The 27,053-nt window shown below is 38.3% G+C and overlaps 2 protein-coding genes across 7 annotated transcripts in view; one reads left to right on the top strand and one right to left on the bottom strand.

Annotated features, from left to right (window-relative positions):
- The window catches only part of CRB1 (crumbs 1, cell polarity complex component), a 93,888-nt gene extending 87,186 nt beyond the window's left edge, over positions 1-6,702 (top strand). Inside the window, exons 12-13 of one of the 4 annotated variants that reach the window (XR_002441019.1) lie at positions 2,005-2,191; positions 4,815-6,702. Coding sequence is in view for 2 of the 4 variants with exons in the window: in XM_021404151.1 (XP_021259826.1) it covers positions 1,926-2,138 (213 nt within the window). In the remaining 2 variants the exon portion in view is untranslated. Of the gene's footprint in view, positions 1-1,925 lie in introns of all 4 variants that reach the window. The other 3 variants (XR_002441018.1, XM_021404152.1, XM_021404151.1) reach the window with 3 other exon arrangements.
- Positions 12,923-27,053, bottom strand: part of DENND1B (DENN domain containing 1B) — a 151,690-nt gene continuing 137,559 nt past the window's right edge. For all 3 annotated transcript variants that reach the window (XM_021404161.1, XM_021404162.1, XM_021404163.1), the window contains 3 exons: positions 22,636-22,715; positions 21,561-21,777; positions 12,923-20,436 (listed from right to left, as the gene is read on the bottom strand). In XM_021404161.1, coding sequence (XP_021259836.1) covers positions 19,888-20,436; positions 21,561-21,777; positions 22,636-22,715 — 846 coding nt within the window. In that variant the 3' untranslated portion in view covers positions 12,923-19,887. The remainder of the gene's footprint in view (positions 20,437-21,560; positions 21,778-22,635; positions 22,716-27,053) is intronic.

Genomic DNA, 27,053 nt, shown 5'->3' with positions numbered 1-27,053 from the left:
TGCAGAATGTTCATGTATCAAATACTACAATAATGCCATCCATCAGCCTATTTTAGTACATTTCTTTCATAACCAACACGTTCAGCTTTAGGATGAGAGTTAGCCTCTTGTTCTTCAATTTCCCTGAGCATAAATTGAAAATATTTAATAAACAGCCTCTGAGAATAAAATTTCCATTAAAAATTTGCAGTCTTTCTGAAACAACAGGAATGAGGGTCATACCACCTAGGAGAGCAGAGAAATTCTCATATCTCAAACATATCTGCAACATTATTTTAGGATGGAATGACTTTCTCAATCTAGCACAGCTTAAAGGACCAAAATGTTTCATGTCACCTTATTTTAGGGTCAGACTCGTATAGTCTGTCACTGGCACTGAATTATTTCTGTTGCAAAAAAATGTTTTTAAAATCATTGGAATTGTATATGGAATCATCAAGGACAGAGAAAAATAATAGCCCAACCGGTCATGTATTCCCTAGAGAGATTCCCTGAGCCAAACTTGCTTTCATTATTATAGCAGGACCTTTTACATCAGCGTGGAGGTGGAGAGAAAAGAGGCAGGATTGTTTTATGGTTCATCCTCTGGCAGTGCCGAACTGAGCACTGCACACAGGGTATTGCCACACAAACAGCACGTATGGACAGCAGGTCCGTCACTGAACACACAGTCATTCTCAGGACGATAATGGCACTTCCTTAGAAATTGATGAGTAAGAAGGTCACTGAAATATCCTGTAACACACAGCATCTAACTGGAAAATGGGCTTTGACCTGCTATTTTCTATTTCTAAATATTTGGGGATTTGAAAGTTCAGCCTCAAGCACACGTTCATCTATGGCAGTTCAGCTGTCACTTGTAATAGAAATCACAGAATGATGGATGGCAGAATCTGCCCAGAAGTTCCATTCCTTCCAGGATCATTCTGTCCACAGTGACCACTTACCTACAGCATCTGCATCTCTTCACTGGCTTTCCTCACCACAAACTATTTTTTTTTTAATAAACTAAACCCACATATGTAGATGTATATATAACATTCATCTTCTATAAAATTTATCTGGTCTAAAGCATTTTAGCTGGCAGATTTGTTTATGTGCACTGTACCTTCTGACATTATCACATTTCCTACTGCCACATGAAGACAGAAGAAAAGTCATAGCAGCCTTACATTCATCTTATGCTGTACTGCTTGTGTTTCTGCAAAACGTATGTGTAGAAAAAGAACGAGATGAATATTTGAAAACATTTGTGAGAATATACTGATATTCATTTCTCACTGAGTAGATTGCAGTTGTGCTCAAGTGCAGTCTCTATATGCTTATTTCATGCAAACATGCTAGTAGAAAAATTTACTGGCAGGAATGGCTGTAGAATAGTTACAATTTACACAAATATTTACAGTAAGCAAATTTTCTATATGCAAGTATTGGTAGAAACTTGTCTTCTCCAGCAAGAGAAACAGAAATGACTGTCTATATAACCAGCCAGAGTATCTCATGTTTAACTCACAGTACCAAAAACTAGCAGTAATATGTTCACAACAAAATAAGGAAGATGAATTATTATTGAAGTGATTAAGCAAATAATTTCTGAATTACTACTAAAGTCCACAAAACTTTACCTCATAGACTATTTTCAAGCAGAAAGCTGTCAAATAAAATGGGTCATTACGCTAAATTCACCCAGTTCTGCCTTATATGTTAAATATCCCGCAGTGTGTGTGTAATTTTCCAGAGTCCAATGAACAAACTCTGGAGGGGCTAATTTACTTATCTTCCAATAAACTGTGCTTCAGCAGTAGCTCCTTTATGCAGAGTTCTAGCCATAGGAGGGTTTTTGTTTTCCTTCCATGATAGTAGCTCAAGTGTGTCTCAGTACTCCCTTGACATAAATTATATTGCAATTATTTCAATCCTTCCAGTTGACAACTGACTTGATCTCGAACATATTCACCTCCCTTGGCTCAGTAACGCTGGCCTTATTGATCCTCTTCTTGGCAGTTGTGGTTTTGGTCATTGCTGCCAATAAAAGGTCGACCCAAGGGACCTACAGCCCCAGCCGCCAAGAGAAGGAGGGCGCCCGCGTCGAGATGTGGAGCATGGTGCAGCCACCGCCAATAGAGAGACTCATTTAGAGGAAAGCTTTCCTCCATCCTGGAAGATGAATGGATGTGGACAATGTACACAGGTTAGATATGTTCATTCACATTCTGCTACTGGGAGCACCAGTTGTCAAGATTACAGTGACTTTGAACTTTGAATATTTTCCTTTTAAGTACAATAACATTTAAAATCTTCTAGAATTTAAGTGAACCAATGCCATTTATCATTATTTTGGGCCAATTTGTCCAAGGACAATTTTTATTTGCACTGAAAACTTCAGCCTTGGTAATCTGCAGTAAGCATTACAGACAGTAATGGCTTCTGGGATACTTATAAGTGCCTGTCTCAGACACAACATGAGGAACAGCTTCTCGTTTGTGTTTCCTTTACCTGCCCAGCAATCGCTGCAGAAGACAATGCAGACAAATCAAACAACCCTGTACAATAAAGACATAATTCTGTTATCTAAGGGTTTATCACTAGAACTGTGTTTCAGCATATTCATCTGTTAATCGGGGATTAAAAGGAAGCTTGCAAAAACTCTCCAAAATAAATGTTTCCTGTTTAGTTGGTTTCCTTTCCTTCAATTCTTTCATTTTCCCTGCTGCCACTAATACCTTCCACTGAAAAGAATTCCAGTTTACCCCTCTGACAAATCCACGTTTCTCTGAATATAAAGACTATGTCTTAAAATACCCAGCAGACAGAACCTGACCTTACAGAAGACATAAAACCAAAACATCCTAAACAAATTCTGCAAAGCTATATGCTGCCATTTTCTCATTATGATATTACTTGATGCTTCATTTTATAAAATTATTGCATCTCACTTTACCAAAATACATTGGCTGCCAAAAAGGCAAGCGTGCTAAAAAAGTTTTCCAAAGCTCACAGAAAATACAAGCAGCAGCTTACAGGTAATGCACCAACTTGGAAATGATGAAAGAGTGACTCAGCTCTGACAACAGCATCGGCGCTTCTCGTGGAGTTCAGACTTTCACGTTAACATGAGAAAATAAATTTTTGTGTCTGAATGTTCCTCTTTCAAAACAGCAGTAATACTACTGTAACCCTCAGTAGCAAAATGATTGCAACTGTTTGTTGAAAAAGAAACAAATGTGTAAAAAGGAGTGGAATAACTGCAAATGTTTGGAAAAGATACTGTAATGAAAGAGACTTGAGAATCTTCAAGAGCATTTAATGATTAGTTGTAGAGAGGAAAGAACGTGCCCAAAATATACTTAGGTTAAGGTTTTCTTGAACTGCAGGGGCAGATTATCGCAGTAATTCATCCAGCTAACTTTCACATGCAGTGAAAAAATGAAAGCAATAACACATTCCTCCCACACAAATTGAGCCAACAATAAAGAGGCAAGAGAGTGGAAAGTTCTTTAGGGCATTTTGTTTTTCCTGCGGCTCAGGTTATCTGTTCCTGCCATTGTGAAACATCCCAGATGCATGCATCAAACCTTCAGTGGCTATTCTAGGAGTTGCATAATAGAGCATGCACACTCAGCATCCAAGAGTTTTAAGTGATCATTTTAACTCATTTTAACATTTTAATTTTAAAGATCAATTCATAATTCATTTTGAATGAACTTCTAAGTGGACTACTGAATATTGATGTCAATCACATTTATTTCCTTATTAGCTGATTATCAGTAATTCTGATAGTAAGCACATTCTGGTTCTTTTTGCAATCTGAACAGATATCTTTCAAAACAAGACACTATAGTAAATGAGACCGGATGGTGGGATTCAGACTGAGTTAAAAGAGCAGGACGTTAAGGGTGGAATGCCATCACAGCGTGAATGCACAACAGATTTTACTTGAGCCCAGTCTACAGCTTTACTACTGAAGCTTAAGATTTTGAACGCAGTCATTGTTGTACAGTTGCAGTTTAAATCCTGAGTGCAAATGGCAACTAAGGAAAGAAAGAAAGAAGTTAACAAAAATATGGTGGTAAAAGAGAGAGATTCAAGGAAGTTCTTTTGAAATATGGCATTACATAGCAATGGCTGTAAAGCTTTTAGTCAAAACTCATTTAGCCCAACATTTGCCCACTGCTAAGGAATAATAAAGAAGGCTATAAAGTTTGTTAGGCATTATAATTTCTTGAAATGGATATATATTTGGAAAAAAAAAAAGAGCTTGATTCTAAGAGTGTACAGCTTGAGTTTGAGGTAGATACTTCTCAGCAAGAAAGACAGCAAAGAACTGCGTGTGAGGATGAGTAGTGAAGTGGGAATGTTTCGTACAGTTTCTTACACATGTGACTTGAGGCTCACCAAAAAAGATACAAGGGATGCAAAGTCAAGGCAGCTTTCCAGATGGCAAAGATGCACCACATAAGCTGTGAGACCAAGAGAGTGAACAAAAAGAGGACAAGAGGAGATGGAAGGCTGCAGGCTGGGAAGGGCCTGGGGAAAGAGAGCTTGGAAAGTGAGCGGGAATCTAGAAGCAGGAACTGGAAGGAAAGAGCAGCAGTGGCTTTGGAACAGTAAAGCAGATGCAGAGAATGTGCTTCCACATATCTGCTTTATATTCCTGCATTTTTGCTCAATGATAATGGTTGTATAGGCTAAAAGGAGGAAAAAAATGATAAAGATTTCAAGTGAATAGCAGAGATGGCAAAAGAAAATAAACGTGAAAGCAGTGGAAGGATGTAATAAAGATCTAACTTTGAAATCAACCCTTCTTTGAGCAGGAGGTTGGAGTAGATGACCTCAGGAGGCTTCTTCCAGCCTAAATTGTTATATGATTCAAAGAAAAAGGACAACAGAGAGAAAGCAGCTGAAGATGGAGGTCAGTCTCCATGGAGAGCTAATGTGAAGGAAGTTTTATTGTTCACAGTGAAAGACACAGCAAGGAGGAAGAAGTGGCTCGAAACTCATTCTGCCCTGCTTGGGGGATGGACTTTCTGGATGAAATCTTGGAAACAGTGGGAAAACAATCTGTAATAACACATTCAGGAAAGTGTTGTCACATAGAGAATCTCCAGGGCTGAGAAAGATACACAGCAAAAGGTACAGAGAGAGAAAGAGACGAAGATGAAAGTCTGAAGAGTTTTCATAAAGACCAAAGAGAGCTCTGGAGGAATACACTACAAAAGAATTAAAAAGACACCCATAAAAGCACAAAACATGGAAAATTCTCACAGTGAAACATGAATGCGGTTTGTAGAAGGAAAGTCAAGAAGAGAGAAAGCAAGGGGAAAAACCCTTAAACTAGGATTAGAATAAGTCAGGTGTGACTGATGTCTGTCTCAGTGGAGGATAAATGGTGAAAATAGGAGTGATGAAAATTCTTGCAAAAGTAAGAGGAGAAAAGGGGATGAAAGCAGATGACACTTGTGGAGAGTGGAGGCAAAAGCTGGATTACGGTCTTTTGAATGCAGCAAGGGTAAAGCTGGGCATTCATAACAGTGAGGTCATGGAAAAGAGATAGAGAGGATGGTAGCAAGTCAGGAAATGAGGTCTGCCTATTGAGGCAGATTTGTGTAGGATAACTTTGAGGGAGTGACTTTTATTGCAAGTGGAGATTAAAATGTGAAATATTTTAATTGCTATTTACAATCTTATGGGAAACAAACAAGAAAAAGCCCCAAAGGCACAAATTCTGTTCCAAATATACTTCCTGAAAAGTTGAATTAAAGAAACATCATCCCAAGAAGGCAGGGAGTCAGACTCTGCAGTTGGAAAAGCCTCACAGCACCTGGAGAAGCACAAAAAAATCCCAAAGCTGTGGCTACTTAGCAAGCTGTAGTGACCATAGTGAAGAAGCTTGACCATTTTGGGCCATATCTCAGCCAAGAAAAAACAGTTAAAACAAAGGGGAATACATCATATAGAGCGTCCAATACCATCTTTACTGAAATTTCAACCAAGGATTAAGCAGGTGGGCAAGCTATTTACTGTTTCTCAGACTGTGTTTATAATTAAATACAAAGTGAAGCACACAAGGAGGAGCAATTACATCTATGAGTTGTGGAGAGCACCTGTAACTCCATGCAGAAGACCTAAAATACTCTGAAAATGCGATTTCTAAATCTCTCTCTTTATTTGACTCAAAAGACAAAAGTAAAAGAATTTGTTCATAATCACTTGCAGCCTATCCTTTCAGGAAACAAATGCACAGTATGGCCCCAAACCTTACACATTTGAATTTTCTCTTTATGTCTACCAGTCTTTGCAAATAAGAAGGTGCTGAATTAAAGCACACGACCTGCTCTGTGCCATATCCCTCTGAAGATGCACAGAAGCATGGAGAGGAGTAAGCAATTGACTCCCCCTCCTTTCACAGTCCCTTCCCTTTTCTTTTGGAAAGAGGTGACACCCAGCCTGTGAAGCAGCAAGGAGAGCCTTCAGACAGTTAGAGGAAAGTTTACATTAGCAAGAATATAAATATTGTGGCTGCAACAATTTGGCCAGCTCCAAATTACCATTGTGTATCACTGTGTTATGTGCCTTCTCCATCTAATGTAAAATTAACTGTTCCTTCTCTGCGTGTACGTAGTATGTTTATAGCTTTGATGGTGTATGTTACTATTTTCTGTGTACAGTATAAAAATGACCAATAAATAAGGATTATATGGAGCCCCATGTGACCTATATTTTTTTGCTTTATGAGGTTATTTAATCATGCACTTACAAAGGAAATTATTCTCACACCAGAAATGCATTTGCAATTTAAAATGTCCAATTTGCAGATTAGAATCAAGTGATCAAGAAACATTTTCCCTGCATGGAAATGAGGGGAACGTGTTTTGTGTCTCAGAGCACAGGAACTGCCCCATTCTGTGCCGGCATCTGCATCACTGCCAGCATTGTGCTCATCCCAGGGAGAGGCACTGTGCCACAGCCCAGGGTGGTGTGGGTCAGAACAGCTACCATGGAGCTAATTTATACAAGCCAAGACTCTCATGCTCTGTTTTTTTCCCACATTACTGCAGACCTTACAGCACTGTGGACAAGGGCAGGTAGAAAAACAGCAGAGCAGCAACAAGCATCTTGACTTAAAGCAAATTTCATTTTTACAACAAGCAATCTGCTCACTTGAACATTTTCTCTGTTGCTCTTCCCATAAAGACCAATGACCTCAGAAACCAAGATTCTTATTGTCTCAAAGACAGCAACTAGTGGCAACTGAAAGGGTCCCCTTGGATGTTTTTGGCTATAGTAAGGTTTCTCACTGCACCTCAAGCTCCCCTGCAGCCAAACCTGCAGTGGCTGCAATCCCTCCGCTCTGTTCCTTGGGCTATGTTAAGCACCACTACTTGTTTATAAATAACTGAAAATATTTTGTTTTTCAGGAGTTTAAATAAAACTGTATTTATTGTTCAAATGCACAAGTTACTGTGAGAGTGAGTACTCAAGCGTGTCAAGTTGAGAAGTTTAAATCAGCAGTATCCCTTAAAGCCTGAACCTGAGAATCTCTCAGAGCCATGAAATTCATGCTTTGCCACTATTTTAGTAACTGGGCACTGAAAAACTTTGTTCTCCAAAACAGTTAACACTGTTAACCATAACCAAGCCTTCAGGCTTTCACACAGGAAGCACTACTTTTCTGTGCTTTCTTGAAAACAAACACCACCACCAAGTGAAGTGGTGCTGAAGTCTGGCTAGTGACTGTTGTTCAAGCATAGGCCAATTGATAATGAAGATAATCTAAGTTATAGTTTTAATTAAAGAACTTAAGTGATACACTTTTAAAACAACCTTAATAGTGCAGGCCCATAGCAGAAAGCTTGTCTCCAGACATGAGACAGCCAAGTCCTTTTTCCAGCCAAAAATTTCTGAGCTATGTTTCATATAACTTAAGCCCCAAGTCTCCTGCAAGTCTCAGTGCAGGACAAATCTTACATTTGTGGTGTCACATAATGTCAGGAATCATGAATCAGAATTTTGGCAAAGTTCCTTTTCCTATTCTATTCAGTCACCTCACAGCTGAAGAAAACTGACACCTTTGAAAACAACTCGAAACCAGAGCACCGGATTGGACATCATAAGTCAATAAAGTTGAACGAGAAGTAGCTGACAACACTGAAATTTTGCCTATTGCAAAACATCACAGATGGATGAGTGGATGGGGCTTCCATACCCCAGTGAAGCACGCATAGGCTTCAAACTACTGGCATGTGTAAAGATGCTGCAAAACCTAACATTTATAAAAGATACATCTGGTGCGTATTTACAGGGAGCAGAGTAAGGTCTTGTTGAAATTGCACACATGAATTTGATGTGGAGAATGGCTGATACCCTATGCCTCACAGTAAAAGCATGCTTTAACCTAAAGTACCTCCATCTATAATGCATGCCATGAGGTGTGAAGGCCTCTTGCACATTGAGAAGAGTATGAATTATGAATCAAGGCACAGGTGGAGTCCTAAAGGCCAAACAGAGTTCTCACCTTAGTGGTGATTTTTCCTGGGTTTAGGTTCTTTCAAATTATATTTATGGAATAAAAATGTATTGGAGATTTTATACTGTAACCAATTTGAGCAACTTTTGGGTGTATTTTTGCTTGGTTTCACAGAAGTTGCTTTTCAGTTCTGCCTTTATTGGGCTGAAAGTTTTCTTTCCCTGAGATTGTTTGGCAAAGCAATTACATTTATAAGCAGTTCATCTAACAGTGTCAGATACCAGCAAGACTGGCACGTCCCAGTCATAACTTTAAATCATCTTTTTTGATCAGAGAACAACTACACAGGCCTTCATCTGGTTTTATGCTCTTCCCGGCGCTGTTTAAAGCATGACATTTTTCTTAGCTCAATATTGTGCATGACCTTTCCGATTTCCCCTGTAGTTTCAGCAAAAGCACAATTTTCATTGGCATGTATTGTAATAAATAGTGATGACAAAAATGTGTGTTTCCAATTTAAAGGCACTTAGTTTCATTTGGCACCTGGTGCTTGGCTTTACTTTGCGGCAGAAATCCAAAAACAGTGACCACAACGTAAGCATGGGAGGAGTAAGAGCAAACCGACATGGTGGCTCCATGCGGCCATCTTGTCTCGGCGCGCCCACCAGGCCTGGCAGCCTTTCTCTAACTAGGCCCAGTGACACCTCCCTTACTATATGCCTAAGCCTTCCATGCGTGGTTGAACTCAGCAAGCATTTACAGAATGAGCTACCCCAGCGTCACATAAACATGCTCAACAGGAACCCCAGCAAGGAGAAGGCGGTCAGGGCTTTCTGCTTGAGAAGCGTACCCAAGAGGGAAGATGCAGATCTGTCCTTTAGCTACGTTACTGTCTGCACTATGGCCCATTGCCTGCAAAAGTGAATAAACCAGCCCAAGACAAGATTGTCCCACTTCAAATCTCTGGGTAATGGTGGATACTGTACAGGAAAATACATGACTGTGCCCAGGATCTGCACTGACAAGATCAAGTCCTATTTGTCACTCATTCCTGAGATGGATTTTTCTCACGTAGCCTTTCTGAGATCCAGAAATGGATCTTCAAATTTTCTGACACCAGGGAAAAAAGGAAATAAGGAGAAAATAAACCAATTACACAAGTACTGGTCTGCTGACATTTAAAATGAGACACTGATGAGCATAAAGAAATTGAAAAAAAAAATCCTTGGCCAGCAACCCAAAGGACCAAAGACAAATCACAGAATAGGATGCAACTAATTAGGCTGAAATGCCAACAATGTTCAGGGCATCGTTCAAAGTATCCACAGTGTCACACTGCTGCCGTGACCCCCACTTCAAATATGCCAAGGGGAAAAGCAGGAAAGGGCTGAATCAGATAAGTTAAATACAAATATATTAAAATGACATTTTAGCTCTACCTCGCCATTTTAACATTTTCAAAATTGTTAAATAAGCATGTCGCCTATTCTCAGATCAGGCCAAATGTCAGGTGTTTGTATGTATTATTCAGCTGAACATCTTAAGTACATAATCTTTCCCATTGCTAAACAGGTGGTACTATGTTAACGGGTAATTTTCTCAAAAGGAGCAGTGAATAGAGAATTGCTGATGCTACAAAATGTTATACTACTGAATGCAAAGCCAGTGCTAGTAGAGAGCTGAACTGAGGATTGCAGGGATCTGCAATTTTCTACTGTATCTATCTGACTTTTAAGGTGCACTGCAAGCCATTTTTACACAGTCTCAGAAGTCATCTACCACAATTTAATTTCAGTCACCAAAACTGAAATGCTCTCTAAAAAAATCTGGTCTCCATTTTGGCCTTTGAGCCATCCAGGCTAACAAAAACACCCCTTCCTATCATGATGCACAGAATCAAGCTTCAGCATTGTATCCTCTCATGCTCATAACCCAGGAGAGTTTAAGCCTGCTCTGCCACCCTGTTTTACTTTCTCTTTCATTGCCTACATTAGCACAGTTATTTGCCCTTAGACGGGGTCTGCCCCACAGAGCACCCACGTGAAACACATACAGCCCACATCCCTCCTCCTCTCCTCACAGTGCTTGCCCACGTTCATGGCTCTGCAGTGGACTTCCTCACCTGGTGCTGCAGATCTCAGCCCACAACACTTCCTCATTGCCCAGGTTGTCCTACTGCTCCTCACTGCCTTCATCTGCACTCCCTCTCCATGCTCACATCTGCACTCCGCCAGCTGCTCAATCTGGTGCTCCACGGTCATTCTTCAGCATTTCCACCACGTTTTCTCCTTCTGAGCTGTTGAGACTCAAGAGGTCAGCTGGCCACTCTGATCACACAAGTCCCTCATATCACTCAACGTGTCTACCTCAATTTTGTTTGTTTGTTTGTTTTAAATGAATGTCTGAACTTCAAGCAGTACTCTTGCACTCACAGATGCACATGAGCACACACAAATGTTCCTCTTTATCATTCAGGAAATGCATTAAGACAAACCAAATGAGGTGATTTAATGCCACAGTAAAAACAATAACCTTGGAAATTGTATGAGTTGAGCTCTTCCTGGAACAGTGCACACCTGAAGAATAAACTTCTGCTGACAAATGTTTGGGCTTTACAAGTTATCAGTGATACTGAGTACTTTGCAGGACTTAGCAGTTAAAAATAGATAATGGAGCTGAAAGGAAAAAGCCTGAATTCAGTAGGTATTTTGTAGCCCATGTTTTTCCTTTGATTTTCAGTATTGTTTGTTGGGTTTTGCTGTTGCATTGTTCCCAGACTTGTGACAATTACCTGCGGGTAGACCTGAAAAAGAAAATGAGAGAAGCAGTACGCTGCCAGGACTCTAGTCCTCCAGCTTCTAGAGGAAATGTGAAAAATAGGCAGCAATGGAAAGGAAATGATATACACCCATAGCATTCTCCAAATGTAGTTCCCAGACTTTCCTTTAAGAACAAGTACTTGTTTACGTTTCATGCAGAATTTGTAACAGGATTTGGGTTTTAAAGCTTAAGAAGGAAGCTGCTGGCATTCTTTTCTGATTGATGAAAATCTACAGACTGACTCTACTTTGTTTTAGCTGGCTACCAGTGAACCCACAACATAACTTCAGGCACTGAAAAGGTTTTGTTGTTGTTATCGCTTGTCACATCAAATAAAGATCTAAATTCATGAATTTGATAAAGTTACTTTCTCTTTCATGAACATGAAGCTAACATATAGTGAGTTTGGGAAAGAAAATGAAATGCTTTGTCTATCATCCAGGTATGACTGCAGCTCTACTGCATAAATGTATCTTGCAAATGCTATCTTTGGAGCATAAGCAACAGAGAAGTCACTACTGGAGAGAAGTGTTTATGACTTCTTCTCTTAATCCAGTCCCAAACATGACAATACTTGGAGCTGCGTTTTTCCCCCAAGTGCCACAATTCTTTGTATTATGCCAACTTTCATACTCGGGGTGGTACTGCGTGACTTACACCAAAAAGCCCTCTGAAATAATTCATTTTTCATTGACAGACATTTGATATAGTTTTACGGACAGGAATAGAGTCCTGCTGCAACACCTGTGTAAAATTTGCCAACTTACGACTAGCTTGTCTCATTACCTGCTCTTTTTCGATCCTCTGTGATGCTCAGTTTCGGAACTGAACTTGAACCGTTACTCTCATCGAAAGCTAGCTGCAAATACATTCTCAGAGCACTGAGATAACAGACTAAGGAAAGTGTGCAAACTTAACCTGAAACACAGTGATGCATACATGCTCACTCACTCTGCTTACTTGTTTTTCTCTAGAAAAATGAAAGGCTTTAATTTTTCATCACTTCCTCCATTGGCTCGTAATTTGGACCTTTGAGAAGAAGCTCCTTTCCTTGGCCATCTGCTTTCAGAATTGAATAAATACGTGTGCACACCTATTGGGAAAATGAAAAAATGACTGAAAGATGTGCCATGCTTTACCAAGCTGTGACGAATCCTGCGTTACCATTACTCACAGCTTGCATCACTCTGCTAGCTAGAGGGAGCTGGTGCAAGTCTAGTACCATGTGTTAAAACCACAGCCTCACTGCCTTCTATGAATGTGATTTGTATTTTTTTTCCATCAGCTGCAGATTGAGCATATCAGTACTGAAATCACAGCCTCCAAGGTTTTTTTGCACAAGACATCAATTTGCCCTTAATTGTGATTTGCTCTTAATTCAGAAGAGTGAATCACAAACCACTCTTTAAAGGATGCAAAGCTACCATTAGAATTACAAAGGACATCGGCGTTTCACTTATATACTGTCTAAACTGTACTTAATGAGAAAACGCAATTTTCTCTGTATTTGAGAAACTGAAATAAACAACAGATAAAAGCTCCCAATAAAACATAGTACTTTTCTATTATTCTATATACCTGGTAAGTATGAAAACACTATCAATGCCAACCCATCAAACAAGATCATCCAGGATATTTAAATATCGATAGGTTTTATTTTATAATACAGTGTTGGGCACTTTATGGCAATGTGGAGTTCACCAACAACTTCTACTGACAACCATAAACTTGGAAGGAAAAAACCCACCCCCACCCCTCCAAATAAAACAAAACCAAACAAACCCTCAGCTCGTTTACTACATATTACACAGTGCACTACCAAGAGTAGTCTAAGGTCTGAAATACAATTCTTGAGATGACTTTGAACAGTAGTCCAGAGGGTGCAAAAGCATGGAATAAATTTTTAGATGTGGTTCCAGTGGTATTAAAGGCCAGTGATTAACTAAATTGCTAAACCTGTTAGCATGATGCTCGTTAGGTTTCTTTAAGTCTGCAAAATTATTAAAATGGTCAATAAAACCTCAAAATGTCCTGTATTTTATACCTTTCCTACAGGTATTAAAAAACATAAGGACATTAACATTGATTTCAAAAGTCACTAATAAAATGTTCTGAAAAAAATTAGAAGTGATTGGATATATAATATGTCTTTGTTCCACGTTGATGATTTCTCATCATAACTGAGACAGGTCTTAAAAAAGTAGACAAACACAAATGACCAGTTTGCTAAACATCTGGGTATTTAAAATTTCTCTTCCTTCTCAAAAGCCATGAAGTAACAGATGCGATGCTCTTGTGCATTAGCTGCACCAAGACTAGCTGTTCCACAGTGCTTTATTGCCTCATTCAAGTAAATTAATTTAAAGAAGCTCTCCAGGGAAAACCAAAGGTTAAAACAAAATGTACATCAATATACAAAGATATTAATTTACAGAAAATTAAAAGGATACTGGCAAACATCAGTTCATCTTTTAAGTAATGACTTATGATAATTAGGGATGTCACAAACTAAATTGATAATAACCATAAGGTCATCACCCTGAACTGTCCCCTCATCAGTGCTAATGAAAAGCAGTGCCTAACTCCTTATTTATTTATTTGTAACAACGAAAGGAAAAAATGATCAAATTATAACTAGAGATTACAAATTCTAATATTTAATCCTACTTCAACTGAAGTGGGTTACAGTTTTAAAATTACTCATTTGTACATGAACATTGGCTCAGGCTTCATTATTTCTGTAGAATGTGACATCCATAATTATTCCTGGTCATAGGAAATATACATTTGCCTCATTAGAATATATTCTTCATGTTTTTATCTTACAACCATATTTCAGTGCTACATGTAATTTTACACATTTTCTAAAAATACAATTTTGAAGATCTGCTTGAAAAGCAGATGTGCACATTCAAAACTACTAAATTACTTTGAAACAAGGAGAAATATTGCACAAAATTCACTGAAGATTTGAAAGTCAACACATTCCCCCTGAAACCAAGTAGCTCCCTTATTTTTAACAGAAACAGAATATCAATTCACATAGAACCATAACAAACTTGAACCCAACTCAATTTTCAAATGCTAATACTGTTACTGGATTCTAAATACTAATATTTTTAGTATTGACCTTGGGAATAGTATAAGTGGATTTGAGTACCCTTTACTACAGTAAAACTTGGGATGCCTTTCAGCTGTGTTACCTGCTTCTTACTCCAACCCAGCTGAAAATGACGACGACCCTGCCAACTACCAGGCGCTCCACACTACACTGGCCATGGACTCTTCTGACAACTCTATTTAGAGGAAGTTTAGCAGCCTCCAGGAAAGTCTTAACAAGTACTTTCAGCCGGCCCCCAGATGAAGCTGTGAAACAGACATTACAAAGCAAATCAAGGAAGGTTTTACATGTAAATAAATACCATCACTTTTTCATTCCTTTGTTCTCATCCACCCTGAAGAACATGACATGGCCCACACCCTTGGGGTGGGGACAAGGACATATTCTGTCCAGCCCAGATTCTGTTAGTAGGTGAGCAGTGCTTGGCAGACGCACACATCTAATAGCAGCAAAGACATTACAGAAGACAAGTCACGTATCCATCCACACTGGTTTTGCTGGTGCTTTCCTACATTCACACTGCAAAGATTCTCTCCGGGAACAGGCAGCCTTTACCAGTCTGATCTTTGCAATAAAGAAGCTGCTTACCTTGGACACCATTTTTGGTAGCCCCAGTTATTTAGGCTGAAGCTCTAGCCTGCTGGGTGCAAGGTGACTGAAGTCTCACAGCACCTGGACGGAGGCCTGGCACCAAGAGATGAGAAGCCATCACCCTTGGGAACAAAGGGCAGCCCAGCCCCTCCCCGCAGTTGGAGAGGGCAGCAATTCAGAGGCTTTCTGCTGGGCAGGGTACCACAGGCAGGATTTCACAGGGGTGTGTTTGCAAAAGGGCCTCACACTGGCACTTTGTTAATTGCATGAAATGTTTCTTCAAATTACATGCATAGAGAAAAGCTTTGAGATGCTCCTAGCAATTCAATTAGACAGCTGCACCGAAGAAAGATTGTTCTGTAGGACTGAATATAACTGATTGTAGGTGGAAAAATAGAAGCTGCTTTAAAAACCTGGCTTAGCCTTTCTTTTGCCTAAAACTTTACACAGTTTACAAGAACACAAGGTTATAACACGCTCATTCTAAAGCCCAAAAAGACATCTAAAACAGATTTTTGAGATCTATAACATTAACAGATTGGGTTAGATTTTCAGAAGCTCCCAGCGTGTCTAAAAAAATTCCATCTGAAGTCTGTGTTACCATGCCTGAGTGAGACTTCAGCTACTGATGGGGTTTCTGAGGACCCCATCTTCCGCCAAACAGCAGCACTACTAATGAAATGCTAAATGACAATGGAGATTTCAGTCAAAATGTTATATGAGAACTTCTACAACAACATTTTTTCCTCAAAACAAGTCTAGTTTTAGGAGCTGCATGATCCCCAAAAATGTGGGATGGGAGAGCACACCACTGCCTTCCCTCTGCATGCATAGAGGGTAGGCAAGGATCACATTAGTGCCCACAGTACTGTTCTTCCCTGAATATCCATGCTGTTTTCCACAGCGTTGCAATGCTGTATGCATGGATGGGAAGGCTTTGACTGGGACAACGTATTATCCGTTCCATGAATCCCAGAGGGGATTTATGCCATAGGCAGTACTACTATTGCCTATATGATTCAGTTGGAATCACTACAACTGAGCTAGAATATTAAACAAGATCCTGAAACCTGGATTCCCTTAAAGCCCCTTCTTGGGGACTCCCAGGCTCTGCTTCACTATCTCATTGGAACAATTCAGCAATCTCTTTCTACCGACTCTACTTTTTCCTTCAAAACAATACAGCTCATTTCAGGCAGATATCTGTGTTAAATGAACTGTCTGTTTATGTCAGAAATTTGTTCCTAAGTGTAAGTAACAGACTACAAAGCTTAATCAAATAACCTGATAACTCCCTAAAACAGGAGGAATGGGGAGGTTTTTGAGATCTTGATGAGTTAGAAAAAAGAGGACTCTGACGACCACCACAGGAGCTCTGACCAAACAGAATTCACTTCTCACCAGAAGCTGGTGAGGAACGCTGATGATTTTCAAAGACATTAGAAGAATTTCCACAAATAAGAAGCATACAAGTATAAAACTTGTAAAAAGTACCAGATCTGGACAATTTATCTCAATATAGAACCCAATGTGGTAATAAAAATACTGCATATGTAGCCAATAGACAGTTTTATACTAGCACAAGGACAGAGGAGAACAGTGTTGAATCAAAAATATTATTTTGGACTTTTGTCTATTTGGTGACTGGTAATGGCATTTCAATAAGGCACAAATATTAGCCTTTTTAAAAGATCACTGATAGTAAGTGGAAAAGATTATTTAACATTACACATTTAAAAAGGTACCTACAGTTAAATTCAATGCAGATATAAGACTGAGTTTTTTGAGCATATACAGGGTTCAAAACCAAAAAGACATACCACTTAGTGACTATAAACACTCTGCAGGCTTTATAAATAGTAAGGAAAGAAAGCAGAAATATTTTGATGGCAACTGAAATAAAAAATAATTCTAAGTTGAATTTTATCTCCCATCTATTGTAACTCAGCTGTCTATTTCTTTTTAGCTTGTATTTTCACTCAGTGTAACAGCGAATTATTACTGTGACACAGCAATTCTGAGCAATTCCACTAGCAAGTTTTCAATGTTATTTTCCATATAGTAACTACATGAATATTACCAGCCTCATATAGCTTCCATATTTTTTCCACAAAGGTGAGAATGGGACAATCTATGTGATAATAGGAGTTCAGTGCCTAACTCTTATATAAAGCCAGTAGGATTTATTCTATCAGATAGACATTTTTGAAAACCATTTTCTGGCAGCATTCCTGGACTTGCATGTTTGATGGATTTGAAAGGAACAATGGCCAGAAGTTCTGAAATTGTTCCATTTTTCTGCATAAGATATCAATATTATCTTTAATAAACAAAGATAACTTGATCATCTTAGATAGAGCTGTGGACAGAAGCGCTGTGTTGGATACAAAGGAAAAGAAAAGGCAAATTTTGCAACTCCATTTAGCAAATTGCAAGGACAAGGATGAGAACAAGTGAGAAGTTCTACAAGAACGCAGACCTTTGTATCGGCTGTCTTCCCTTAGATGCACTTAGAAGCACTACTTTTGGATAATCTTTAGTACCAGCAAAGAATGCCCTCAACTGTGTCATTATCATCACGTCACCACAAGCATCTATGCAGTTTCCCTGCCATTCTAATCTGAACAGAATCTGAGTCAAACATTCTGACCCTGCTGGAAAGGTTACGACAAAAATTATTTAAAATCTTTGCTATTTCTGATTGCGTAAAACATTTTGCCAAATAACATTTTTACATTAATTTAAAAAATCCACTTCCAGCTTATGCAGCATGTTGTAACACATTACTGGAAACCAAAGGACAGAGTACAGAGCTCAGCACATAAAACCTCTAACTCAGAAACACTGAGATTCTCCAGCAATACAGATTGCAGATGCCCTCAGGAATGCTCATGCTCTAATCAGACACAGACGTTTCCCTAAGATTTCCACTTTTACCTTTACAACCTTTTACCTTCCTTGCACTGATTGAAAAAGTTAATTCTGGAGCCTTATCCTCAATGACAAGTACTAAGCCTCCCCTTCTCCACAAACAGACCAAAATTTTGGAAGACATAGTTGAAACTTTTGCTTTAAAGCCTTACGCAGAGATGCCTTTGCATCTCTTCAGTAAAGCATCAAACGTTGCCTGTCTAATGATACCGATCCATTCCCTTAGGTCAGCTGCCTTGTAATAAAGCAGTCAAGAAAACCCTTTCCATTTGTGCTGGCTAGAAGGAAAAGTCATTCATAAATCTCAGCGCGGAGACTGATATTAAATTTTGCTACAAACTACTAGAAAGATATTAAAGCGCAATCTGATCCAACTCCTGACCTCATTAAGTTGCTCACTCAGGCCTACACTGAGGCTATGACTAAACATTCATGCCAAAACGAGAAAGAAAAAAACATTTCTGGCATCAGTTTAGAAGAGCAGGAGAACATTCCTCTCAGGCACGGTTCATTTTAAACCCACGTGTTACTTCTGCTAACTACATCACAAATACCCTTCAAAGCTGACAATGGTAATCTACTGAAACCGACTTCACACCTTTCCAATTCTGAGCTATTCTGGAGAAAGGAATGCATGTATGGTAAGGTGGAGAGGTGGAAAAAGGAAAGTGGGGAATTTAAAAAAAAAAAAAAAAAAAAGGAAAAGGAAAATGAGGGAGTTGCTCCATAGAGCAGGAGTAGTAATTTTTGGATTTTAAATATGTAAATATTCTTCAGGAATGCTGCCAGAAGGAGGACAAATGCTTATTCTAAATACAATGTACAATAAGTCCATTTATTCTCTGTCACAAAATTTGGAAAGAGATTTTTAGATGTTGAAAATGGCTCAGATGAGAGTTGGATATAAGCTGTCTTACACTGATCAGTAATTTTAATTTTCTAGTGTTACATGACATTCCCAGTGATGAGTATTTAATAATTTAACTAAAAATGACTTCCAAATAACAGTAACTCAAACTACCTTCAAAAAGTATCTACTAATCAAAAGAAAATATCACAGAAGAGGCACAAATCAGTTTCCAAACACTAAAAGATTGTAGAAAATAATAATAATAAAAAAGGAATCTATCAATTCCACTTACACTTTCCGTTCTGAAATTTTGCAGATGAAATAGTCTGTGTAGGGAAGCTGGATAACATGTCTTTAAAGTGTCTTAGTTGTAAACAGAAGTTAACAAACTTCACATTATAATTCAGCACTTCATGTACCTTGCAGAAAAGAGAAAAGCACGTGCTACCTTTTTGATGTCTGGAAGACAGAGCCACAGTTTAAGTTTGCAGTAAGTTCCAAGTTATATTCACTAGTGATTCCTTAATCTAAAAAAACTTCCTTTTCCCTCCCTTTGCTGAAAAAAAATCTTGTCATGGAATATTATTATTGCTGTTTCGTACATTTGCATTTATCTTCTAAGATAGTTAAACCTCTTCTCAAAAGATTAAGGCAATTATTATTAATTATAAGTATCAACACTTGTACATTGCAGACAAATCTAGACTGTTTGGTTCATTTCCTGCTAAATGGGATTAATACAGTACCTTCAAAACCTGGTTACCTATTAGGTGATACCTTTCCTGCTGCTTAGAGGAAGTAAACGCTAGGAAGCACCGTACACCTGCTGTATTTGTAGCACAGAGACTAACTAGTACCTGATTTAAGAGTGCATTTATATATTTAGTTCCATTTTGTGGACCTAACTACAGCCAACAAATGAACTGGGTAAACATAGAAGCAAATGTCCCAATGGCAGAAGATGCATACTGAATTGAAGAGAATTGTTTTTTATGATGGAAAATCTCTTATTTCTTCTTCATATTTTGGTTATCATGTTATATGGAGTCCTGAGTAGTCTCCCTTTAAACTTCTTATGGGAGTCAAGTTTCTCTTCTCATAGTTTTCTTACGTTTTATTTCCGCTGCTACTGCTGGATAAGCTATCCTTTGAAATATTTAAACCATAGTGAAAAGCAGAACTCAGCTTACATAAAGATACCACTTCCTGAAGAAGCCCTCCCTCATCTGGAGTTTCATTTCCTTCCTTCCTATCTTTCTCCCAAGGGACCAGAATGGATGGATGTTGAGCAAGATTTGCTGGGAGCAGATCTTCTGAGGTATTGCTTAGTGTTTCATTCTGCTTTGCATACTTATAGCCCACTTTGAAACTTTCTAGAGAAGCAAAACGGTCACTTGATAGTACTGGAGATGGGGAAGCTATACAGCCACAAGTGGTATCCATCTTGTCAGTAATAACGGTTTTCTCACTATTTTCCTCTTCCAGGTTGGAGAGAGACTCTCTATGGCCACCGGAAGAAACTTGTTTCCTTGGTGATGGAGGGAGTTGTTTCCCGTGGAGAACACTGTCATCCTGACCGAGATTCCAGTCTGCTTGGTCGTTAGCACTGCTGCACAGCAGGGTAAGGTTGCTCTCACTAGGTGCATTCGACTTGTTCTGAAAGAAAGAATGTGTTTATATTTCATGTCACAAGAAACACTAGCATTTTTGAAACAAATACTGTAATGGATTTTGTGGGCTCCTAAATCATGGATCGCTTTTGGGTTTCAATATTACAAAGCAACAGTTCCAGAAACAACATAAGAGCAAGGTTGTGGGTTTTTTCTTTCTTTTTTTTTTTTAAGCTCTCTTGCCAGAACACTGTCTTTTATCCTAGGGATCACCTTTTGTACAAAGATTCCGCATCCCCCGCCCGTTCAGTCTCTGCACAAGCAGTTTTGACAGTGAACAAAGACACTTAGCTGGTTTGTACCACAATATGAGAAGAAGTTGGACTAAAACTAAAACCAGATGGTATTTCCTCTTTGCTTCAGTAATTAATTATACCAACTTTTAGCTAAACAAACAAAAATGGGCGTTTTATTAATGTGACCCCTGCGTGACATTCATAATATCAAATTTTACAAGCTTTTTAAACATTTGTCAGAATTCGTTGTTCCAGTGACAAATCTCTGACTATCGGATTCCTTTCAGCAAAAGTAAATGTTGGACAGCTGATATAAGCCAGGATTCAAAAACACCAATATTTTTTCAGCTAACAACATGGCAGCGAGTCGGGGAGGGTTTATAAAATTGTAGGCAAGAGCTCTGACCAATAAAGCAGTTTGCTTGTGGATTCCAGGACTTCAGATGGAAATGTCTTTGTCTCAATATGACTAGTGTAATGACGCAATGTGAAAATGGAAATACCTTCTAAACCGCACAACATAGACTAAAACTAGCTCTGGGAATTCAAGATTGGACAGCTAAATATAATACTAAATTATCTGATTAAGTAAATTATTACATTATTCACAGTTCTGTATGTGGTTACTGTTAAAAGGGAAAAATACTGTTCCCCAGATGACTTGGTAAACTGAAGTGTAACCAATATCTTGACTCATGAAAATCCATCACAAAGTTGCCAGCATGGGTGTGCTGTTTTGCAGCAGCAGAATGACATGCTAGCAATTCTAAGGACTATTCAGTAGTGACTGGTCTGTATGTTGTTGATTTCAGTAGTGCAGGATTCCAGTATAAAAGGACTGTGGTTATTTTTCAAGTGAAAGCAGGAGACTAACCGTAGTCTTGTAATCAATGTCATCCATTGACCTAAAGAAGTCCAGGCTCTTTGCTCCTGAAAGCTTTCCTTGATCAGAACTGTGTGTGCTCAGCGTGTCCAAAATCTCCCCAAGCAAGTCCATTTCTCCTTGTTGCTGAGAAGTTATTCCAGTGTCCCCGGAATCATCACTATCATAAAAGCAAGCAGAAGCTTCCTCACTGTCTTCTGATGATAACCTAAAGACAAAATCTTTTACATCAGTTGGGAGCATAAAATCCACGTTATTATAGAAACTGCTGAAAGTAAGTAGCAGAATACATTCAAAGACTTAAAATGAACATGAACCCCACTTTTCTCTCATCCTGCAACTCTTCTTCTGTCACCTGAGCAGATTTACCCCAAGTACTACCTATCTGCAATGCTAATTGGTGTTTTTGTCTCTTTTTTTCTCTTTCACTCATTGCAATAACTTTACTTCTGACTCCCATACTACTGCAGTCTTTCCCTACCCTTGTCTCTCTGGAATACTACTAGAAAAGCTGTTTCCATGGCTCATTGTTTTAATCATATCCTTCAAACACTTCTAGCTCCATTCTTTCTACCGCATCATGCCTTAGCTGCTTGACTTTACATCAGTGTCCTTGATGGCTAATATCCATATATTCATTATCAAACATCATCTTCCAAAATTCAGAGAATACCTCAACAAACCTAAATCCTCAATTTCAGATTTTTATTTAATTCATACATACCAAGTCCTTCACATAAAACTCACCAGGCAATAATTCCCTTTCCGTCCCTTCAGAAAACTTTGCATTGTTGTGATAACACCAAAAACTTAAGGACCAGGTTAGCTGAAGTCATCACGTTGACAAATATAATTTCACTGCTTCTTTGTATCCTGAATGCGTAAAAATTCAGGATTATATCAAACTCTCCTAACCACCATAAGTAATTAAAATGAATAGTAGCCTGCCTCTCTTTCAAAAGGGGATTTAATCCTAAATTATTTGACCACTTGAACTTAACTTTGCTGAATGATGCTATTTACTCTTTCTCCCATGCATACACATATATCCCAACAGGCCTCTTACTTGCTTGTTCTCTCTATTTCATCATCATCATCTTCATCCAAGGTAAAATCCTGATTATTGAGGTGCTGGTTGAAACGTGTCTGGAGGACAGAAAACTAATATTACACATTTTTTGTCTTTTTTAAACAAACAAACCAAAACCCAAACGCATGTCAGCATTATTTGAAATCTAGCTGCTACTATACTCATTAAGATGTTCAAAGCACCTGATGAGGAAAGGCACATATTGATCCAGTCTTCTAAAGATTGTTATAAGGGAACACAAAATTCACAGACGTAACCAGTTAAAGAGCTAGAAAACCATTTTTCCTCATGGTCTATGGAGTGCATTATTATTTATGCAAAGCCTTGATTAGCAGAAGGCCGCCTATACAAGGTAAAGCATCACTCAAGCCTTATAAACATAAAACTGTTTAATCACATTCCTATTTAGCAAACGTAACCAGGTTGAAGATTCTTACTATACTTGGAAAAAAAAATCTCTTATCTTGACCAGAACATTTAAGTTAGAAATTTGTGATACACAAGTGATAGTCTGAAGGCCTGTGCATCTCTTACAATCGTTTCATATCAAAACCCACAAGAAATTAACTGTGAGAACAATCCATCCACAGAAGCGATTCCCAGCTTTCTAAGACTGGCCATAATTTAAAGACATATGGATGGAATTTGTGCAAAGGAAAAACAGTGTTAGCTAACTTAAAAGAAAATCATACACAAGTATAAAGAAGTGCTACTGCCCACATCTCATCATACAGTTCACCAAATGCCTAAGCCTACAACAAGCCTCTGAGGGGAAGGAAATACGGCCTTGATTTCAGGCTAGAAGGAGCTTAGAGATCTTGTATTGTGAGGATTTCAATATGTCGCCTGTTACAGATGTTGTCAGTGTTCTACATGTACCAGAACACATACTATACTTTTTTTCTCCATTATCATCAGGAATGACTCAATGTATGTTCTTTACAGTCTGACACATATTTTTTCTGTTCCAGCAAGAGATCAAGCACTTTCTATACTTCTTTGTCTGCAGAAAAGAAATGTGGTTCTTAACGTGTTAAACCAAGTAACAGCTGATTAAAAAATAATAATAAAAAATATTACAGTATTACAAACAAAGAAAGAACCCAAACTAAGCTTCACACTGAGCAAAAGATATAGGATGGAACACAGAGGAACAAACATGCTATTAATATTTCTAATGTACAAGGACTGCTCTGAAACTAATGCCTCCTATTTCATTATGTCGGCCCACAACACCAGAGATGGATGTTAGCAGTGTGGCGGTAGAGGTTGAACCTTCCCGCCAATATTCCATCACATGTTGTTGCTGTGTGACAGACAGCAGCAGAGAGGCATTCTGACAAAATGGCGTCTGACATGGAAGTGCGTATGAAGCAAAGGTGTGACACTGAATTCCTCCATGTGGAAAAAACGGCACCCACTGACATTCATCGATGCTTCCTGAATGTTGATGGAGACCAAACAGTGGATGTGAGCACAGTTAGAGTACTATGACACCGTATCAGCTTCTCTGGTGCAGACTGTTATGAGCACAGCATGCAGGCTCTTGTTCCCTGCTGGTGAAAACGCACAGCTACTGGTGGTGACTATGTTGAAACAATGTGTTGTAGCTGAGAATTTGCTCTATCAGAGAGTGTTATTGTGTTCTACGTATCCATTGTAGTTTCCATGGAAATAAATAGGAGGCATTACTTTCAGAGTGACCTACGTATTTTACAGATAAATGCCTTACAGAGCATACTCTCTAGATTGACTTAGCTTAGCAGAACAAACAAAGAGTGCTCAAATGCAATATTAAGAAGTTTGGACCATTTTATGAAGCACTATTTATTAAATATGAAGCTGGGTTATAGGAAATATAACAGATAAATCAGGTAAAACAGTTCTGAATAAGTAAGTCATCATAAGATATGACTTATCTTACAAAATAGTAACAAAATAGTACTTCATTATTTGTTAGCACAACAGAAATAGGAATATTTTTAAAACTTTGAACAGAAATGGTTTTACTATTATTATTTTATTGCAAAGAATCAAAATATGTAAAAAAACATTTAGAAATAGAAATTTGAAATAGAAACAAGAAACTTATTGAAGGCAACCAAGATCTATTAAATACAGCATAGACTGTCAAGAAAGCAAATTACTAGAAGATGGCCCATTTTTGTGGCTACACACCGGGGTAGTTACCTGCAGTTGTACCACACCATGCGAAGTAAAAGCATTTTATCTATTCCTTTCATTAGCAGTAGTCAATTAAATTTCCTTTGCAAATTCAAGTTATTTCCAGGCTCTGAGAGTTCTTTGAATTATTCCCATCATTACCAAAATCAATCACATTACTGCAAGTAACTACAAGGAAGGTTAACTACTTTACCTTAATTGATACTGTTAATTGGCTACCTTAGTGATTTAAATTTTTTGAATTTGTCTTCACTGCAGCAATTAAAATAGTTTACTTCTGTAAGACGGGAAATTCACTACCTGGTCTGGAAAATTCTGACTGACATGACATTCACTTCCATTAAAGCTCTAACCCCGGAACTGACATTTGGAGGGCAAAACCCTCTTTCACTTGAAATTTGCATCAGAATTAAATGCTGCCATCTTTACCTCTATTAACATAAAGACAAGATTTTTCAGGAAAGAAGAATCTTTAAAAATGTTGAAAATTTCCAAAAAACAAAACCAAACCAAATCCTTGTTTATTCTCAGATGGGTTAACTCTGTCAACTGAATAAATTCCCACAAGATAACTCTGTGATTTGCCAATGCAATAAGTAATTTTTCAAAGAACATAGTCAGAAAGTTAAAAAATAAAAAAAAAAAAAGTCACGTCTTTGAGAAACAGGAACTGAATGAACTTAGTTAAAATCAGCAAACAGCACAGTCACAGCAGTTACACATATTTGGCCCCTTGGGGCATCTTCAGATAGTATTTTGGAAGGAAGTTAGTGAAAGCAAGAATAACGTATAAAAAGAGTATAACATAGCATACATCAACAAACCTTAAAAAAAAAAACAACCAGAAAACTTCTAGTTCCTGATGGTCAGACTCTGAAAAGATTTTTGCTATCAAATTAGATGTTTAGGGTTTAAACAAGAAAAAAATTCAAGAATTAAACCAAATTAAATCAGACCCATATACAGAAAGAAAGAGGAGAAGGAAAGGAAAATATCTGGCTGTAAATATCAACATTGTCCAGAGTTTACAGCTCTGCAAGCTCGCCACTGAGACAACAAGCAACACATGTTTTTGAATAGGTGACTTTCCTCTAGGAGCTGTAATAAAAATGACTGCAAGGGAGGGGTATGTCCAGACTACTTCGCAAAGAAAGAAAAAGAAAAAAAGAAACTCTTAATAAATTGCAAAAGGAGATCCATAAATCTTTTTCAGTGCTCCACTAGGTAAAGTGACATAGTATGTGCACCTGCAAAAGCTGTCAAAGTCATTTAAGAAGTCCTTCCATTACTGACGTACCCTGCTGTTTGCAGTTATTTAAGCTTTTAATTTGTCTTTTCTGCATTTTGAAGTGTGTAACCTTTTTATCCCATTTTATGAAAAAAGGACAGACTTCTGTTTCCTTCCTGATCAGCATTCTAATAACAACCAGACCATTTAAATTTATTACTGCAAGAAATGATATTGTAACACTCCTTTCTTGCTGCACCAGAACTTTATAAAGTCTTAATAGACTGCTGTCATGTTTTCTCTACCAACTAAAGAAACAAATTTCTTAAAAACTACTCAACTATTTTGCTTATTTCAACTAGTTCTGCTTACATAATAAATCTATTATTTGATATATCTACTTTATATCTAAACATTAGCTAGGATTCAGCCTTGGGTATTTTATATTTTTCCATCTTCAAGCACCCTGCACAACAAAAAACCATCTCTCACCTCTCTCAGAATATAGCAGAGTTCAACATATTCTATGCTATTTATCACACAGTGAGCTCACACTCGCCACAAGCCACTGTTGAACCATCTCCCAAGCCTGCACGAAAAATAGAGCAAAGGATCAACTGCAGTCAGTGCGAGGATATGTTCCGACAACCCAGCTCCGTGGAGAGCAATGGTTCGTGCTAGTTATGTTTGGAAGTGGCATTCATTCATTCTGGTGGGAGCATACGACTGCAGCTGATAAGCTCCTGACTAGATGCGTTGTTGCCGTACATTCCATTTTTCACTGGCTGCAAGCAATTGCCTTTAATCCCAAATATATTCTTTCAATAATAAAGGTGATGCATTTGGCTAAGGGTTCAAATCTTCGGTTTCTGCCTGACTTCTGACTTCAAAATCTCTTTCTGCAAGTGGTTTGTTAACTATACAGCTGTGACAAATGCTGATCACTGAAACCAGAAAAAGAAAGTGATGACAGGATAAATAT

This window comes from Numida meleagris, chromosome 7 (assembly GCF_002078875.1).
Source record: "Numida meleagris isolate 19003 breed g44 Domestic line chromosome 7, NumMel1.0, whole genome shotgun sequence".
Classification (NCBI taxonomy): domain Eukaryota; kingdom Metazoa; phylum Chordata; class Aves; order Galliformes; family Numididae; genus Numida; species Numida meleagris.
This window is presented reverse-complemented; position numbering and strand designations above follow the sequence as displayed.